This window comes from Drosophila erecta, unplaced genomic scaffold (genome assembly GCF_003286155.1).
Source record: "Drosophila erecta strain 14021-0224.00,06,07 unplaced genomic scaffold, DereRS2 tig00000055-arrow-pilon, whole genome shotgun sequence".
Classification (NCBI taxonomy): Eukaryota; Metazoa; Arthropoda; class Insecta; order Diptera; family Drosophilidae; genus Drosophila; species Drosophila erecta.
In genome coordinates this window covers 14,623,203-14,640,943 of record NW_020825200.1, presented here as the reverse complement: position 1 = coordinate 14,640,943, position 17,741 = coordinate 14,623,203, and the positions used below count along the sequence as shown (strand labels likewise).

Sequence of the window (17,741 nt, the reverse complement as noted above, 5' to 3'; positions counted from 1 at the left end):
CGGAAAAGGTGTGACAAAGATAACATTTCACGCATCCCAGTGATAATACACCCATAACACGCTCATGTTACATATGTTATATGAGGGTGAACTGGTCCACCAATTGGTTCGCCATTCGATTTTATATTTATGGGATTTGTTTTGCGGGGATTAGGCAGGATTTAAGGGAATCCGTATAAGGAAAACCAAATATCGTCGTAACGAAATTGAATAGAAATTAAGCAGACATTGCCTAGAATCTGGATTATGGGAAATAAAACTATTAGGCAATAAAAATAAGGGTTTAAATAGAAGAGGGCAGCGGAGCTTAATTAAAACATTAAAGCCATTCTCATGACAATATTCTTTTTAAAATGTTAAGAAAATGAAAAGATTTAAGTAAGTAATAATTCTTGCTATAAATTAATCAGAAGTCATCCATGAAAAAATTGAATCAGCCGTTCCCCTCCGTTGGCATTATTCAATAATCCACAATGCCAAGCAATTACTCTAATGGCAAAGTCTGGCCCATGACCCCAAGTGGCCCCAGGACACAATCAGATAGCTCGGAACCCACTTATATGAACACTGGTCAATCCAGTTAGTCCAATCCTTTGGACCTGTCAGTGCTAAGTTGGCCATGTCCCCGAACACTTGGGTAATTGAAATGCCTACGCAGAAAACGCGATCACATCCGTATCCGCGAAGAATCTCGCCGTACCGTACACCCAGCTTGCACAGGGATGCCTTCAGTAGAGATGCACCACCTATGCCATCGAGGAACCATGATCATCCCGTTTTCGAGGACATTCGCACCATTTTATCCGTGCTCAAGGCCAGTGGCTTGATGCCCATATACGAACAGGTCTCCGACTATGAGGTGGGTCCTCCGACCAAAACCAACGAGTTTTACTCCTTCTTCGTAAGGGGCGTGGTCCACGCCCTTACCATTTTCAATGTCTACAGCTTATTTACACCGATATCGGCGCAACTATTTTTCTCCTACCGGGAAACGGACAATGTGAACCAGTGGATCGAGCTGCTGCTCTGCATCCTGACCTATACCCTTACTGTTTTTGTTTGTGCCCGAAATACCACAAGCATGCTACGGATAATGAATGAAATCCTTCAACTGGACGAGGAAGTGCGTCGGCAGTTTGGTGCCAATTTGAACCAGAATTTCGGGTTCTCGGTGAAATTTTTGGTAGGAATCGCCGCTTGCCAGACTTATATTATCGTGCTCAAGATATATGCCGTGCAAGGCGAGATCACTCCCACCTCCTACATACTGTTGGCCTTCTATGGCATCCAGAACGGTCTGACCGCCACCTATATAGTATTCGCATCGGCTTTACTCAGGATTGTGTACATCCGGTTTCATTTCATCAACCAGCTGCTGAATGGATACACCTATGGGCAGCAGCAGAAGCGCAAAGGAGGTGGAGCACGAGCGAGGCGGCAGCGTGGTGATGTCCATCCCAATATCAATCCCGCTCTAATGGAACATTTCCCTGAAGACTCACTTTTCATTTACCGCATGCACAACAAGCTGCTGCGCATCTACAAGGGCATTAACGATTGCTGCAACCTGATTCTGGTCTCATTTCTGGGCTATTCCTTCTACACGGTCACCACCAACTGCTACAACCTCTTTGTCCAAATTACCGGCAAGGGCATGGTGTCGCCCAACATTTTGCAGTGGTGCTTCGCCTGGTTATGTCTCCACGTTTCCCTCCTGGCATTGCTGTCCCGTAGCTGTGGCCTGACCACCACGGAGGTTAGCAACTATATCGCAGATAAGATCTTAATAATCATAAGTGTTTCTATTTCAAGGCCAACGCCACATCACAAATTCTGGCGAGGGTATACGCCAAGTCAAAGGAATATCAGAATATCGTATGTTATTGGGAAACTTAAAAAATTTAAATAATTCGCTAAGGGTTTCTCTTCCAGATCGATAAATTCCTTACCAAAAGCATTAAACAGGAGGTGCAATTTACAGCATATGGATTTTTTGCCATAGACAACTCCACGCTTTTCAAGGTATCTTATTGATTACCAGATACATTTTGAAATGCATGTATCCTTTATATATTTTTGGGATGTATTGCAAGTTCAAAGCCACTGAATTCTCTGTATATGGTTATTATTTTCAGATATTTTCGGCCGTCACCACGTACTTGGTTATCTTGATCCAGTTCAAACAGCTGGAAGACTCGAAAGTAGAGGATCCTGTACAAGAACAAAATTGAAATAATTTTATAAATATCTATCGATCACTGTTTTCAAACGTTGCTCTATTTTTATTAGCATTACAAATATTACGACAATTTCACTAATCGCATATACGGGAGTCGAAGGAATCGAAAGAGCTCGATTTGTCAGATTAAAATTATATAGGCTGCCCGATAATACACTTGCCTGATAATACACTTCAAATGCATTATGTTGATTCTTAGGTGAAGAATTTAAGTATTTATGAAACCGACGCCATAAAACACGTTTTGTTGTTTATCAATGAGGGGATACAAATAAAAACGATAATGGTTTTTCTATCTTGTGGAACGTACGGTTTGAGCTGATGTTACTTTACTTTTCTAGTACTTAGTATAAAATGGTCCTAACAGTTCAGCACTTTAGATTTGCGACGCGTTTCCCCGAACAGGAATGAGCAAATGCGGTCCAAAAGGAAAGCCCCGACAATATCCAACACCAGGACACCGAGCAAAGTTTTGCGGAACTGAAAACAAAAATATTTTAAAGTGTTTGACAATAAAAATAATCAACTACTCACGTCCGTTGGGAAATCAATTATCTCAAAGAATTCCGTCAGTTCGGGCGCCAGGCCCGTGGACAGAAGAATCACCAATGCAGCGGAAGCTCCGATGGCGTACATCAGCATGCGATTGGAGCGCAAGCTCTCCATGAATGGATGACCCTGTGTAAGCTTAAGTTTAGTATCCTGCGATGTATGATGTCGGAGAACGTACCTTGTAATTCACCGCAATGGTGGCCACTTGCAATGATAGGCAAATAATGTAGACTGTGCTGCTAACAATGTTCGGATCGTACTTAGTCTTCTCTTCGGCATCCATGTCAATATACAACTTTACTTTGCCCTCTCTGCGAAATGAATTATAGGTATAATTGCTGTCTTTTGAATAACTTAATGTTCAAGCCTAACACACCTGGGTGGTGCAAGAATGGTGGCTTGGCTGGCCAGGTAGTACAGCGTTCCAAAATGCACAGCGAACTGACTGAGAATAGTGGATATCGTGTAGAAGTTGAAGATATTTGGCAGTGGGGCTACCTTGGATAGAGTTTTCAGCGGCTAGATAAAAAGCAAATACAATTTTTGTAGTTAGAATTATCAAATGCAAAGCTGTTTCGCTTACCTTAGCTCGTGTGATAAAGAGGAAGCAGGCGGCAATGAAGATGCCCTGCATGGTGGCTTGTGTATCGCTGAACTTGATGCCATCAATGTAGAGCACGGACTGACAGTAGGCTTGAATAAGGGCGTTCAAAGCAAGGATCTTGAACATTTGGAGTGTGGTGACCAGAGTGCATCGGCCCTGCTTAATGATGTGGTTAACTGAAAATAAGGAAACGATAAATTGAAGAAATATATAAAATAGTTCAATGACACTTACCGCACATGATTGAAGAGGACTTGCTGGTGAATGGCGCCGCAATAGAGGCATCACCCAACTTGACCATAGTTTGCTCTTCCATGTCCCGGAGTGCATTTTGGAGGCGAGCCTGCGTCTGGTTGATATGCTCCTGTCGCCTACGCAATGCCCGCTCCCTGGGCGTCAACTGTTGATTGGCATTTGCTTGTGCCTGAGCTGCTATGGCAGCTGCATTGGCCGCCGCCTGCTGCTGTTCCTCTTCGGTGCGTTTACGCTTCACTGGAGCACTGGTCAGCAGGGAGACGCCCACGTTAGCGTGCTTAAGGGCTCCCACATCGTTGGTGCCGTCGCCACACATCAATGTGCAGTACCCCAGCTGCTTTAACTGTGTGATTACGAACTCCTTCTGCTTGGGTGCGAAGCGCGCACAGACCGTAATCAGTGGCAGTAGTTGGCGCATGTATTGCGGCTGATTCTGTTGCAGATGCTGCAATCCCTCTCCGGTAATGCAGAGATCGTGCGTGGCCAGCAAATGGGACAGATTTTTGCTACCAGGCTTAGTATCCAGTTGGTAGGTTTGATCGCCATCGATAGATACCCAGCTCCAGGTGTTCCTTCTCTCCTGGTCAGGCGGGGTTAGGATGATTAGTTTTTTGCGGGTGAACCGCAGCTCGCGGGCCACATGGCAAGCGGTGAGCGGGCTGTCGCCCGTAATCATCACCACCTTGTGCGAGGATTGAATAAGCTCTTTGATCACAGATTTGGAATCAGGCTTCATGGGACATGAAATAATCACGAATCCGGCGAATGTCAGGTCACACTCCACATCCTCACGCTTAATTTCCCTAACCCTCTGAGCGCTCAGGGTCCCGAGATCCTTAATTCCCAAAGCCAAGACGCGTGCTCCACGCCGAGCATATTCCAAATACACCTTAAATAAAATAAAAAATGTAAACTGATATATTTTATAAATTTCGATTGAGATACCTTCTCATAGTCCGAGGGCACCTCGCGCAGCATCTTCTGAATGACCTCAGGAGCTCCCTTTACTGCTCCTATGTGTTTCACCTCATTGGAGTACGGCATTAGATGGCCAGCTAACACAGACATTCTCTTAAGTGAAGATGAGAAGTGATAGCGCTGAATGATCTTCAAGGGCTTAAACTGTGGTCGCTTTGGGATGACGCTCTCCATCTTGGTAAGCGTCCAATCTACAGCTGCTAGAGTGGCTTTCTCAAGTGGATCTCCGACTAATCCGTCATCAAGCAGAGCCAATGAATGGCAACAGGCGAGCACCTGAACCGTGTTCCCCTCCGCCTGCTCGATGGGTACACAAACTCCATTGGGCGCCAGTCCTGCAATGCCTTCCACCATCAGGTTATCCGTGGTCAGAGTCCCTGTCTTGTCAAAGCAGCAAATTTGCACTTTTCCCGCAAATGGAATCCTAAAGGGTTCTGTACAGAACACAAACAACTTTGTTAGCTGGATCAGTGATGTGTTTACCGCCAAAGTCAACTCAATGGGCAAATCCGGAGGAATTATGGACGTTAGGATGAGCGTACACTCCAGGAAAAGCTTGTAGCGATTGCGCTCCGGATCCTCGCTGCCCTTAACCCACACATAAGATGCTGCGGCCACGGCAAATACCATCAGGAAAGCGATAAAGGCGAAGGTCTCTACGTTGTTCTCCGTGGCGCGATTTGCTCCGAACAGGATTGTTCGCAGAAGTTTGCCCTGGGATGTGTTAAAGCCAGTACGGATCACATAGCCGATACAACCACCGTCAGGAGCACGAAGCGATTCTTTCGTTGGGGCAGTGTGCTGTACTACTTTCGTGCCACCAAACAGCACAAAAAGCTTTCCATCTCCTTCAGCGTCCATTTCAACGTCCAAATTATCTAAGGATTCTAATGACTCCTTCATTAGTGGCACCGATTCGCCAGTAAGCATTGATTCATCCACAATGCAAGAACCTCGAAGAATGACCAGATCGCAGGGCACTATGTTGTCGTTCTGGGAGCGCGTTATCGACACCAAATCCCCGGGTAGCAGCTCATCGGATCCAAGGTGACGCCACTTGTTTTGACGAAAGGCGTATATCAGATAGGGTTTGTTGCCCATTTTTCGGATCTCGGACATGTTCCGCAGCTGCTGCTTAACAATAGTGCACTCGAAGGCAATTAGCATGAAGAGCGTGAACAGGGAGTAGTACCAGTAGTCGTCCATGCACCACAGTCCCACGGAGAACACTTGGAACACAAAGAACGGCGCTGTAGCGCGTTCTATGAAAAGTTCGTGGAACTCAGGAACCACCATTTCCATTTCGTTGTTTCCGTAGGTGAGAGTAGCCCGCTTGACGGCTTCCTCAGTTTCCAAACCTCTAGATGCGGAATAGCTGCTCAGTAATCCATTTACCGGGAACTCGACGGCGCGGAACGTCTTTCGATCCTCATTCCAAACGTATTTGGTCTTTTGAAAAACCAAAAAATACTGCGTTGAGCCGTCCTCCAGTTGGGAGGAGCGAATGGGGACGATCTTCGAGTTGCCATTGTTGGCAGTGGGCACCACTTTGGCCAGCACATTGGCGCCGGGCAGCTTTACACGTCGGCATGTGAGGATGGTTAGCACGTGAACGCTCCAGTAGCAGAAGAGCAGCGTCAAAATGTGCAGAAAGGCTATCGCCAGTACGGCGATGAAGCCCACGTCATTCCAAGTTGTAGAATTATCCGTGGTAGTTTGGCTCATCACTTCGTTCTTGGTGGTCTCATTTTCCCCGCCGCCACTCACGTTGATCCACAGGTAGAATGCGGACAGGTAAAGTGGCACGAAGGGCAGCACCACACCGGTCAACGGCGTGGGTATGCGCACATGGAGACTCACATATTGCACCAGGTCGTCCAACTTGGATGACTCTTTCGCCGTGCTGGACTGCCGAAGCATTTCTGTGCCGTACGATTCCGTGTCTCCAGCGGCTCCTCCTGGGATAGCTACTCCAGCGGCCTCAGTCATCGGTCTCAGGTGGGTGCTCCTACTGCTGTGCTTTTCCTGTGTGTGGTTTTGAGAAAATCTAAAGCACTTTTTTTAATTGTAATGTCATAGCGGCAAAAAAAATTGTGAAAATTCAAGCAACGTTGACAGGCATCAGCTGTTGAAGTATGTTATCGATGGGCCCGATTCAGTGTTGGAAATCTATTTTCAGTGATATGTTATCGGATTTTTTAATTCAAATTCATTTTGATGTCAGTAAATTAAATTCAGACAAACCACCAATAAATTAGCATAATTATATGTACTATCTAATATCTAATACCTATTATTTCAATATGTAAACTTTTAATAAGATTTCTCCAATTAGTGCAAAGTTCTATTTTCCCGATCAATGAAATTAAAACCATCTAAAGTACTTCTTTAACTAAAGCAAACACCTGTAGATTTATTTGATGCAATAAGAAAATAGGAATCCTTAGCACAGTCTCACACACGCACGCACTAGTTTACGTGAAACGCTTATTCATCCAGGCTTTCCATTGGCGACTGCACATTCGCATTGGGTCCACCAGCGGCGGCATACGCCTTCTCCATGGTGACCTGCGACTCCCGCTTCGGCGTTGTCCGCTTGTGCTGTGTGGTGAAGCTCACGTTGATGCGTCCGCTGCCACGAACGGAGCTCATGGGCGGGCGCATGATGGGCGTGGCCAGGCGATTGGCGGCCGTCGACGACGGTGGATACTGCAGCACATCTGGCTTGGGCGCAGCATTCGCCTCCTTGCGTACATCCACCACCAGAGCCTCGCGCACCGAGTTTTCCTGGAACTGCTTCACCCGGTCCCTCATAGCTGTCTCCCGCTTGATCTCCTTCTCGATCTCCGCCCGCCGCTTGATATCGTAACGTTCCAGTGCCTTCTCGTCCCGCTTCTTGTTGCGCTCCACGATCAGGTCGGCGATCTCCAGGCGCTTCTGCATGAGTGCCTCCTTGTCCAGCTTCTGGAACATCTCAGGCCACATGCCCTTCTCTTTTTTCACCAGCACAATGCGGGCTTCGTTCTTGAAGATGCGACAGAAGCTGTAACAGATAACTCCTTGAATATTTGATGCCTAATTGCTAAAAATAGCCACAGTTTTGAATCAAAACTTTGTACCTTTCCCGGAGCTCAAATAATCCTTTTTCTGACTATAACCCAACGTTGTTAAACCTTACTAACTCACCTGGCCATCTCGTCGATCTCCTGGGCCAGATGGCGCTCAAAGAAGATGGGTGGATTGTTGAACTTTAAATACTGCGGAAGGAGGACAACGTCCGGCTTGCGAGTCACCAGTCGATTGAGTTCGATGGAGATCTTGATGTCCTCCTCCGTCTGCGATATCTGTACCATAATGAGTTGCTTGGCTTCCCTATGCGTTTGCGCTGCTGTTGCCGTGGTTCTTCTGCTGCTGGTCTTTGACTGACAATAGGCAGCAACTTATGTTTTCAGCTGGCCGGAACTGGGAACTCTACGACGACAACTACGACAGGGCCAACTACCCGCCCGACTGTTCACTTGCACCGCATAGTGGTCGCATCCCCCTCGATTTAATTTGAATATTAACCGGGCTTCGAACCACCGAAACGAGCCGGCTGCGTTTCCCATCGACCAAACAATGATTGGTTGTTTGGATCCCCCAGGATTCGCTGAGCTCCCTGCCCACCGATCCACCTGTAACTTTTCCTATGCATTTGCATTTCTTCGGCAAGACAAGACACGGTGTCCTAGTCCCAGAGCAGCTCATTGCTCCAGGCTGCCTGCTCCCGTTCCTCTGATTGAATTAGGCGCGGCTCCTGCACGCGAAGCGAGCTGCTTTTTGCTATTTGCATAGGAATAGTCATCCATCAACAACAGCTCCCAGCGACATTGATTGGCAACGGGTTACGGGTTTTTACGACTCTGACGCCTGAGCCTTTGTAACCTTCTATTTGCCTTTATACATCATTCTTTTTTGGGAACACGTGCAATTGCATGTTATTGAAATTTCGTTTACTTGGAATAAGTACCTGTCGTTCATCCTAAAAGTTTTTATGTTTCAAACCCATAAAATGCAAAAGCTTGCATAAATTTGTATTACCTTGTCCAAGTATTCATTTATGGTATTTTATAAACAAAAAATTCGTTGTTTTTAAAAGTACTTTAAACAATTCTTTAAGCTATTGCCTTGACTTTTAAATGTATTGTAAACAGCAGTTATCTCTTGTTGAATCATTATAACAACCCAATCATGAATTCTTTTTACTAACGGTATGTACCGTTGTATGTATGTATGTATGTATGTATGTATGTATGTATGTATGTTGTATGTATGTGTTACTTGCACAAAGTAGTAAACATTGTCTTAATTAAAGCCTGAAGAATGTTTAACTCACTGTCGGAACACATAGTTATTCTCGCTTCTAATATTTGCTTAGGAAAAATATTTTCTTGTAGCCCTATAATTCCCAACTAGTTCTAGTGAGGACTGTAAGGCATGTCTTCTAATTCAGAGTCGCAAAGTAGTTCAAGTAAGCTCTCTTACCGGTCGAGCAGTGAGTGTAGTGTATGTACCAGTGTATGTATGTTTGTATGTATCTATGTATGTATGTGTGTATATATGTATCTATGTATGTATGTATGTATGTATGTATGTATGTATGTATTTATGTATGTATGTATGTATTTATGTATGTATTTATGTATGTATGTATGTATGTATGTATGTATGTATGTACGTATATATGTACGTATGTATGTATGTATGTATGTATGTATTTATGTATGTGCTACTTGCACAAAGTAGTAAAAATTGAGTTAATTACAGCCTGAAGAATATTTAACTTACTGTCGGAACACATATGTAGTTATTGCCGCTTTTAATATTTGCTTGGGAAAAATATTTTCTATAATTCCCAACTAGTTCTAGTGAAGACTGTAAGGCATGTCTTCTAATGTAGAGTCGCAAAGTAGTTCAAGTAATCTCCCTCCAGCTCCAGAGCCAGCCCGAAAAAATCGTGTGCAAAAAAATCGTATGGCGTTACGCATCTTATTATTCTAGTGTCTTTGTCAGAACTATGGAAACCAGCTTGTCCTGACCTATTTTAAATGACTATTTATTTATCCAGCTAATGAAGGTTTCTCAATATTTATTTAGTTTTCAACTTAAGTGTAAACTTTATTAAGGTCTTGAAATTATATGAATGGTCAATAACCTACTTATCAATGTTGCTAAGGGGATAAGATGCTAACAGGAACTCTGGTTGCCAAGGCACATGTAATGAATTGGCTATTAATCACTTATTAAAACATTTTTAGCCCCCCAAATGAATTTAGGCTTCTGATTACCATTCGATTGGCCTTATTTCACAGCGTTTATTGAACTTTCAGGCAGAACTTTAGCCACTTTCCGTGGCTCCTTGATTGTGGTCTGTGGGCACTGCATCTCGCTCCAGCCGACCGGAACCATAGGCACCCGGGTCTTTCGGTTATCACTGGCATATGCGATGACAACGCCGAGTTCATTTTCGGCGGTGGTCAGGAGAAAGGAATTCTCCATTTGGTTGATGACCCTGGCCAGGATCACATCGCCCGGCCGAAACGACTTGTAGATATCCACGCGATCTTTTTCAGTCTCTCGGACATCCTCCTTGCGCAGGAGTCCACGGTAGCTGCTCTCCAGCAGGACATTTCGTACGCAGAAAATAGCACACTTGACAAATTTGGGAGTTGTGACGAGAACTCTGGCTGTGACCACGTCTCCGGTGGCTGGGATGGTTAGATGGAAGCCGGGCTTATGCACACTTACCACCTGGCACTGAAATGGAGATTAATTGGTTCACAAAGTCAACGAAATGCCGCTTTCACTTACGTTTTCACCCGACTCTTCGATATGCACAATTCCAGACTTGGAGGCGTAAATGTAACCGTTCTGCTCGTAGGTGCCTATACCCAGGACTATGTTGTCCTCGGTTCTGCAGAGTCGCTCTCCTGGCAAGCAGACTACAGTCTCATCCTGCTGCGCACTCATTTTAAGCCCAGAAAGAGATTTTAATTTATAAATTAAATAAATAACAAAGCCGCATCAACAAATCGAAACACATGTGCAATATAGTGTGACCAAAGTGTGGACTATTTTAGAATGCCAAAATAACTTATTTAATTTATAAAGATTTAAAATCATTATTAGACATAACTGCTTTGCTATAACAACCCATATTTTCTTTAATCTATATTTAGGAAAGTTTTATCGTTTCTCAACTATAATAAAGAAGTTTTCTAGAATTTGGTATGTGAGTATGAAAAGATTGTTGACAATTTTGCTGGTGCACACCGTTGAAGTGGGCGTTTTCCAACACTACTACTGAGCGTGTTTACGCCGGTGCCGCCAATAATTTTCTGTTTTCCCAGAGGTCGTGTATCATTTTTATTGAGTTAGCAAGATGCCGACATCCAAACTGCACGCCAACATGAGCTACCGGGAGGTCATACCGAAGAACCTCGGCCCGGCGGAGTGGATCGAGGTGAAAATAAATACAGGTGAGTTGCGTGCAAGATCACCGGAGAACCTCTGAGTAACCCCACATACCCTCCGCAAAATTCAGGAACCCAGAGCACCTTGCAGGATCTAAAAACCTTCGAAACCTCCGGCGGCTACTGCTACAAGAGCAGGAAGAACATTCAAACCAGGAACCGTTTTATATATTGGTAGGTGCAAGTCGGAGTACTAAACAGAGTTTCACATGACCACTTACCTGCAGGCGGGCATACCAAGATGTGCTGGAACTATCAGAGGTCAGCTTGGACATCTCTCTGCAGAGGAATCATCTGCGTCTGCGATTTACCGACACCGCTGTGCTGAATGTATCACTCACGGAGCAAAGTAAGTCCGTCACCCTGCTGGTGGTCACGGTCAGCAGTGTGCATCGCTATGTGTTTCCCCTGAAGATCACTGGGCAGGAAGGGGGCGCCGCTTCCCCCGAGGATCTGCTGTCCCAGTCCATTTTCTACGACGTCAATGACAAGATCAACGATCCCAGCAACTTCTTTGTCACGGATGGCTTTGGAACTATGCCCAACGTGGCTGTATCGTACCTCTCCCAAGACTCCCAGTCGGCCTACTTTGCGGTGGCGTATCAAAGCAAACTACTGCTTCACGTTATGAACTGCGCCACCGGTCACACTGTCACCCACGAAATCAAGGAGCCGCATCTAATGCCTCGGTTTCTGTCGAATCTCAAGGGTGCCCTTACGTGAGTGGATAAACCTAGATGAACAGCAAATCCTTTATGTTTTATTATTTATTGTAGCGGCCGCTCTGAAACGCTGGAGGCAGCCACGTCCATGGCTTTCAGTGAAATCGCAGAGACTATTTTCATTCTTGTTCTGTATCGCAGTAATGGACTGCGTCTATGGTCGGTGGATAACTTGCAGACTGTAGCCAGCATTAACTGCTCCGCCGGATTGGGGCAAGGAGGCTCAGCAGCTCAAGGACGTGAGTATAAAATAGCATAATATCAAAATTGAATACAGTAATACTATTGAAGTACATAAAATGTATGTTTTTATATTCTTTAACAGCTCAAAACAACCAGCTTCGAAAAATAAGCGATCAGAACTTCTGTCTATTCCTCTCGCACGATTCCCGAGCTGAGTTTATTTGCGTTAGCATAATGCCCGATGCCGACGAGGCCAGCGGTATCAATTTGGTGCAGAACGTAGTGCCGGCGCCACAAACGGATCTGGTCGACTTCGATGCCACATCCTCGCACATCTGGGCCCTTTGGAGCAACGCGGAAGGCGATTTCCATGTCTCTGCAGCTTATATCGGTTCAAATAACTCAATCAAATGGGTGTCTGCTGCGCTAGAACCGCCACCGGATCGGTATTGTCTCACCATGGAACAAGGAGTGGATCCACGCGAAACCTACTGCAACTACATCTTTCATCCTGGTCGATTTGACCGAAATGTAATTGCCAAGGCTTTATATGTGAGTATAACCAAAATGTTTTTCATTATTATGGTTTTTGAAGATCAAATTGATTTAGGAATTGTTATTTCAATTTTTATTCTACAGATGTTTAGACGTGTTAACCTGCAATTTGATGTGAAGCAACTTTCCATGTCAGTGCTCAAGGAGCAGGTGTGCCAGGCCGTGGAAGATGAAATCCAGAACGAACTGAAAGACTTTGTGGTCACCGACGAGGAGTACTTGGAGATATCCACTCGGCTATGGGATCGGTTTTACTCCTGCTGCGAACAGTATCACATTAAGTTTTCGGAGCCGACAGGCATCGCTGTTCTTGGTGGAATGGATGCAGTATGTTTGGTTAGAAGACAATCATTCGCATTGCTGCGTCCCTGTGAAGTCCTCGAGCACCTGTTGCTCATCGGCGAGCACAACGAAGAAGTGGCAACATACGTGGCGCCACTATTTCGGAACGATCCCGAAATGGCCAAGGGCTTTGTGGATCTCATGAATGTGGTGACGCTGCTTGATAAACTAATTTCGGATGACATTAAAATCGATCTAGACAAGCAGCTTTACCAGCGGGTGTCGCCGGTAAAAGTGATATCTAAGCTGGTGGATAGGATCACTGTTGGCGATGACAATGGTCCGATGCTGCCATCAAACTGTGTAAAGCAAATTCAGCAGAAGCTGCAAGCCATACCAAATTTTAAACCCGCTTTGGAAGTGCTGCTCGATGTACTGTGTATTATTGATCCAGATGCACCGCCGCATGGTAAAATACTGATGCATATAATGTTTGAACATTTTCTATATATTTATATTCTATTTTATAGATTACTCCCTTTCTACACGCTTTTTGCAGTCGTCAGGGGCTCTAATGGGTAGCGAATATGGACTTTCTATATTGTCCGAAACAGTCAAGCAAATGTCAATGATACGGTGAGTTTTCATAATAGTTTCTTAATTTAAACTTGGCTTACCTTTAAAAATTAATTTGTTCCTAGGTTTTCTGTTTGCCGAAATCTTTTGGTGCTGCAGTACATGGCTTATGGTCAGAATGGAATGGAAAACGAAAATATTTTAACAAACATCAATTATCTGAACTCTTATTATACTCTGGTTTGGATTGCCGAGACGCCCATTTCGTCGAGCACCCCAGCTGGATTGTAATGAAATATAATTGATTCTATTGGACAGTTCTAACTAATTTTTGTATTCTAGCGAGGCTTCTATTCAACGATTGAGCCGCGCACAACTGTTCAGCGGCTATACCAGACCATACTCCAGCCATCTAAGGTATAATGGAAACGACCAGACCACGCTGCTCCGATTGTTCCTGCAATCCAAAGGCCTGTTCAGTGGTTTGTCTATGCTGATGAAGAATGACAATTTGCCGCTGGAGTCGGACCAATTGAATCTGCGCCAGTCTTTGCTCCAGCTAGTGGGACACATCAATAAGATGCTGTGCGTATGAGATGTTGATAAACGTAAAAGATATCGTTTTTTGATTGTCCAATATCTTTTAGTTGGCCCGGGTCTCCGATTTACGTATTTCCGGAATGGTTATTCGGGACCTGCCATCACATCATTGTGCAGGACTATGTGCGCATTTTGTCAAACTGGTGTACTGTAAAAACCCATGCCAGTAAGCATTCCTTGGGATTACATTGATAGATTTCCCAACTGTTATATTAAACCTCTTTTTTCCGCAGGACGCTTTATGCTAGCCGTATCTCTACTGGATTGCGGTGAGGCCCGCAAGTCCGTGCATCTCTTTCAACAGGCCGCGTGTGGCGTTGTCAAGGATGACTTTCTCTTTGAGCATGTGCTAAAAAACACCCCGCTGTACGGCAAATTACAGGAAAGCGTCAGCCGGGGCGATACAATTGCCCCTGAAGATACTAAACTGGCCATCGTTCACTATTATCTGAAGGTAATCCAGCTTTTTGAACAGCACTCCGCACTGGACTACGTTATTCAACTGGCCGTCATGGCCATGAGTGTGCTGGAAGCTGATGATCCTCAGCTGCCCATGTTCCAGTCCATAGTGTTCAATAATCATCTGCAGTTAGGACACTACGAGGAGGCCTACAGCGCCTTAGTCAACAATGCCGATACTTCAAGACGAAAGGATTGCCTTCGTCAGTTGGTCATAACGCTGTTCCAGAACAAGTGTCTGCCCCTGCTTATGCAGTTTTCCTACATTGGATTGCAAGACGAGTTCGAGAGCATTGTTGAATCCCGGGCACGGTCAATGAGCATCGATCAGAACGAAGTCTACAACTTTTTGTATGCATTCCACACAAACAAGGGTAACATGAGAAAAGGTTTGTGTAAAATTCAATTTATATTCTTCATCTGCAATAATATTGTTCCTAAACAGCTGCTACGGTTATGTATGAGCAGGCCATGCGGTTTCAAGTAGACAGCGATGCCCCAAACGCGCTAGAGAAACGTTGCTCGTCGCTGTTGATTTGCTTAAACTGTTTGCACCTAGTTGACAGCCGCTACAGATGGATTGCCAAGCCCACTATAGGCGATGAGCGGGTGGTTGCCATAGATCAGGATAATGACGATGGTGAGCCGAATGGCGATGAGGACAAGAGTGGCCAGGAGGTGGTTGTTCTAGAGCTCGCTGATATCCGAAGGGAACTGGTGCACGCAGAAGCTTTACATGAGCTCTCCTACTACCGCAAAGATGCTGCTGCCTACGAGAGGTCCACACCAGAGGAGCTATCATACCTGCTGGCTAGTTGTGGCCTGTACACCGCGGCTTTGAAGCTCTCGCGGGGTCACTCGTTCTCTGTGCTACCCATATTCGAAAGTCTGACAGCCGCTTGTGTCGCTGCTACAGAGGACAAGTCGGTGGACGCCTGGAACTGGCTGCAAAACAACGACATGGCAGGTAAGGATTTCTAAACATGTATGCTATAAAACCGCTCACTAAATGTCCTATACCAGATCTTCCTCATCGAAGTAATGCTGCCGATATGGCCTGGACTTTGCTTCAAAAGCTGGTTGTGGATAACGAGGCAAAAGATTCAACATTGATAAGAAAGAGCGTGGCTCAAAGGCTTCTCCTCTTGAACGCGTTCTTGCCCCAGTGGCTGATAGAGTCCTACAAGTTATCCCACTCCCGGGAACTTCTCCACTTACTGGTGAAGCACAATCGTCTGCTGGAAGCCTCGGATCTGGGATGTGAAATGATCGCCGGCATGCTGGGAGCAGGGAGCGAGTACTTTGAATTTAAGCACTCGGTGAACGTAACAAACCCACAGCTCTCCTTCCCCATCAACACGATCGACTTGCTGCTGCACGGCTTAAAGATTAATGGCAAGGAGGATATTGATTATGAAATGGTAAGTCATTAATATAACTTTGGTAAAGTGATTTTGGTTTTCTGAAACATCAGATCTGTTCAAAATACAAATTCTAATCATACTTCGAATTTATTCCTATTTTAGGCTTATATTAAACTCGAAGAAGAGGTTCAAAGATACATTGAGACCATAAAGCGCACCACCGATGATAAGATGAGCATGGCCATCCTGCAGAGGCGAGCGGAGCTTCAACAACAGAATTAGTTCGTTTTAATCAGTTTATTTGATAAGTTTTTTGAATTAAATGCTAACGTGTGTAAATCCTTTAAAAGTCGTCCGTCATGACCAGCTCAGAAAGGAACTTTTTGTAGATGTTCATAAACTGAGCGACAAACGCTTCAAGGTGAAAAATGTGCTTGGCGCCGGACTGCATCCGGTGCTCGTACTCGGTGGCGAACTCCAGCGTCTTCGCCTTGATAGACATATCACAATTGCTTACCAGCTGTTCGACCAGGCCGCGGAATATGAGATTGGGCGGTACGCCTTGGATGAGCAGCTCGTACAGGCGTTCCCGGATCTTCTCCAGTTTGACAGGCGTTTGCTCACTGATGATTTGAGATGCTGTCTCACGCAGGAATACCTGCCAGTCCAGGTCGGGAATCTCCTGGTTGGCGGTAAACGGCGCCTTGGCCACCTTGGCGGCTTCCAGCATCAGAAGTGCTCGTCTGAGATTACGCTCCGACTTGTCCACAAGTCGTTTGGCCAGCTCCACGGGTAGGGCGAGGCCCTCCCGCTTGCAGGTGTTCTGCAAGATGGACACGATCTCCGTTTCGTTGGGAGCGGCCACCCGTATGCCGAGGCAACGCGACCGAATGGCCGGAATGATGCGAGATGTGGAGTTCACCGAAATGATAATCCGGCACGTGGCAACATATTTCTCCATGGTACGGCGCAGGGCGTGCTGGGCATCCTTGGTGAGTTCGTCGCCCTCCGAAATAACAATCACCTTGAATTCCCGCTGGCCACTAATCTCAATTTGGTGCGTCTGCGCCACCTGCTTGATCAGATCGATCACCACAGTCCGGTCGTACATGCCAGCGTCGGAAGGATTCACCTCCAAGTGGTAGTTGCTGCTAACCGTCATCACCTCTACCTTGCGATTGGAGGGCGTGGTGAACGTCATGGTCTCACTCCTCAACCGTTCAACGCCGGATCCATACATCTCCCTTAGCAAGCACATGATGCGCGTCTTCTTTCCGGCACCCGAGGGTCCGTAGAACATAAGATGCGGGAAGTCGCTCTGCTTGCAAAGGTTGCGCAGGTTCTCCGCTTGCTCCTGCATGGAAAGTAGCCCAAATAATATACAAAATATTATAAATAAATATATTATTTGCAGGCAAGCTAATGGAGGCGCCGGTTCGGTCGCTGATTTACCTTGTGGAAGTCCAATTTGGAAAGTTCCCGCGGACGGTATTTATCCACCCAAAGCGACATTGCGTATATTCATGCAAAAAACAATCCTTTTTATAATATACTAAGGTAATTCCTGTCTGCAAACGCAATTTAACAAAACAATTTAATGCGCGCCCTTTCTAGTGATTATTTCTAGTGGTGCATCAAGAATCGATGTTTGTAATGCTAATTGTCGATTTATTTTGCTCTTTCTTTTAATATCGATGTTTGGCGGCTTCATGTAATTTGCGCCACACATAATCACAAATAATTAATTTAAATATTAATTATTTATTAAATTAAGTACGTCAATAGATCACAATTAAAATAAAATGTAAAGTAGGACTATTACATTTACACTGTTTTTGTGCCGAGACTGTGCTTTTCACA

General features: G+C 45.3%; 6 protein-coding genes across 6 annotated transcripts; 2 read left to right on the top strand and 4 right to left on the bottom strand.

The window, feature by feature from the left end:
• Positions 1-434: 434 nt before the first annotated feature.
• LOC6541173 (gustatory and pheromone receptor 32a) lies at positions 435-2,287 on the top strand. The gene is made up of 4 exons (XM_001969828.3): positions 435-1,756; positions 1,813-1,875; positions 1,933-2,022; positions 2,136-2,287. The coding sequence occupies exons 1-4, from the start codon at positions 620-622 to the stop codon at positions 2,229-2,231; spliced, it is 1,386 nt and encodes a 461-aa protein (XP_001969864.1). The 5' UTR covers positions 435-619; the 3' UTR covers positions 2,232-2,287.
• On the bottom strand, positions 2,246-6,806 carry LOC6541978 (manganese-transporting ATPase 13A1). Its single transcript, XM_001969827.3, has 7 exons — positions 4,596-6,806; positions 3,630-4,539; positions 3,375-3,571; positions 3,168-3,310; positions 2,970-3,102; positions 2,774-2,917; positions 2,246-2,719 (listed from the first exon to the last, which is right to left on the bottom strand). The coding sequence occupies exons 1-7, from the start codon at positions 6,615-6,617 to the stop codon at positions 2,600-2,602; spliced, it is 3,669 nt and encodes a 1,222-aa protein (XP_001969863.1). The 5' UTR covers positions 6,618-6,806; the 3' UTR covers positions 2,246-2,599.
• Positions 6,807-7,020: 214 nt separating this feature from the next.
• On the bottom strand, positions 7,021-8,214 carry LOC6541939 (dynein assembly factor 4, axonemal). The gene is made up of 2 exons (XM_001969826.3): positions 7,815-8,214; positions 7,021-7,671 (listed from the first exon to the last, which is right to left on the bottom strand). The coding sequence occupies exons 1-2, from the start codon at positions 7,979-7,981 to the stop codon at positions 7,116-7,118; spliced, it is 723 nt and encodes a 240-aa protein (XP_001969862.1). The 5' UTR covers positions 7,982-8,214; the 3' UTR covers positions 7,021-7,115.
• A 1,737-nt stretch (positions 8,215-9,951) lies between these two features.
• Positions 9,952-10,769, bottom strand: LOC6541148 (exosome complex component CSL4). Its single transcript, XM_001969825.3, has 2 exons — positions 10,479-10,769; positions 9,952-10,424 (listed from the first exon to the last, which is right to left on the bottom strand). The coding sequence occupies exons 1-2, from the start codon at positions 10,635-10,637 to the stop codon at positions 9,969-9,971; spliced, it is 615 nt and encodes a 204-aa protein (XP_001969861.1). The 5' UTR covers positions 10,638-10,769; the 3' UTR covers positions 9,952-9,968.
• A 165-nt stretch (positions 10,770-10,934) lies between these two features.
• Positions 10,935-16,230, top strand: LOC6541360 (nuclear pore complex protein Nup160 homolog). The gene is made up of 14 exons (XM_001969824.3): positions 10,935-11,146; positions 11,212-11,314; positions 11,368-11,859; positions 11,917-12,101; positions 12,188-12,597; positions 12,685-13,351; positions 13,413-13,518; positions 13,584-13,745; positions 13,801-14,043; positions 14,106-14,224; positions 14,292-14,906; positions 14,963-15,484; positions 15,541-15,938; positions 16,044-16,230. The coding sequence occupies exons 1-14, from the start codon at positions 11,050-11,052 to the stop codon at positions 16,161-16,163; spliced, it is 4,239 nt and encodes a 1,412-aa protein (XP_001969860.1). The 5' UTR covers positions 10,935-11,049; the 3' UTR covers positions 16,164-16,230.
• Positions 16,171-17,641, bottom strand: LOC6543116 (replication factor C subunit 3). Its single transcript, XM_001969823.3, has 2 exons — positions 17,334-17,641; positions 16,171-17,235 (listed from the first exon to the last, which is right to left on the bottom strand). Exons 1-2 carry the CDS (start codon positions 17,391-17,393, stop codon positions 16,225-16,227), a joined length of 1,071 nt encoding a protein of 356 aa, XP_001969859.1. The 5' UTR covers positions 17,394-17,641; the 3' UTR covers positions 16,171-16,224.
• Between the last annotated feature and the right edge of the window lie 100 nt (positions 17,642-17,741).

Excerpts from the sequence above, each read along its gene's own strand:
- LOC6541939 (XM_001969826.3), bottom strand. The coding sequence starts at position 7,981 with ATGGTACAGATATCGCAGACGGAGGAGGACATCAAGATCTCCATCGAA. Across the intron at positions 7,672-7,814 it reads GAGATCGACGAGATGGCCAG|CTTCTGTCGCATCTTCAAGA; the intron begins GTGAGTTAGTAA and ends TATCTGTTACAG.
- LOC6541360 (XM_001969824.3), top strand. The coding sequence starts at position 11,050 with ATGCCGACATCCAAACTGCACGCCAACATGAGCTACCGGGAGGTCATA. Across the intron at positions 12,102-12,187 it reads AGGCTCAGCAGCTCAAGGAC|CTCAAAACAACCAGCTTCGA; the intron begins GTGAGTATAAAA and ends ATTCTTTAACAG. Across the intron at positions 14,907-14,962 it reads CAAGGGTAACATGAGAAAAG|CTGCTACGGTTATGTATGAG; the intron begins GTTTGTGTAAAA and ends GTTCCTAAACAG.
- LOC6541148 (XM_001969825.3), bottom strand. The coding sequence starts at position 10,637 with ATGAGTGCGCAGCAGGATGAGACTGTAGTCTGCTTGCCAGGAGAGCGA. Across the intron at positions 10,425-10,478 it reads TCGAAGAGTCGGGTGAAAAC|TGCCAGGTGGTAAGTGTGCA; the intron begins GTAAGTGAAAGC and ends TCTCCATTTCAG.
- LOC6541978 (XM_001969827.3), bottom strand. The coding sequence starts at position 6,617 with ATGACTGAGGCCGCTGGAGTAGCTATCCCAGGAGGAGCCGCTGGAGAC. Across the intron at positions 3,103-3,167 it reads ACCATTCTTGCACCACCCAG|AGAGGGCAAAGTAAAGTTGT; the intron begins GTGTGTTAGGCT and ends TTCATTTCGCAG. Across the intron at positions 2,918-2,969 it reads CCATTGCGGTGAATTACAAG|GGTCATCCATTCATGGAGAG; the intron begins GTACGTTCTCCG and ends AAGCTTACACAG.
- LOC6543116 (XM_001969823.3), bottom strand. The coding sequence starts at position 17,393 with ATGTCGCTTTGGGTGGATAAATACCGTCCGCGGGAACTTTCCAAATTG. Across the intron at positions 17,236-17,333 it reads CCAAATTGGACTTCCACAAG|GAGCAAGCGGAGAACCTGCG; the intron begins GTAAATCAGCGA and ends CTTTCCATGCAG.
- LOC6541173 (XM_001969828.3), top strand. The coding sequence starts at position 620 with ATGTCCCCGAACACTTGGGTAATTGAAATGCCTACGCAGAAAACGCGA. Across the intron at positions 1,757-1,812 it reads GTGGCCTGACCACCACGGAG|GCCAACGCCACATCACAAAT; the intron begins GTTAGCAACTAT and ends TTCTATTTCAAG. Across the intron at positions 2,023-2,135 it reads ACAACTCCACGCTTTTCAAG|ATATTTTCGGCCGTCACCAC; the intron begins GTATCTTATTGA and ends TATTATTTTCAG.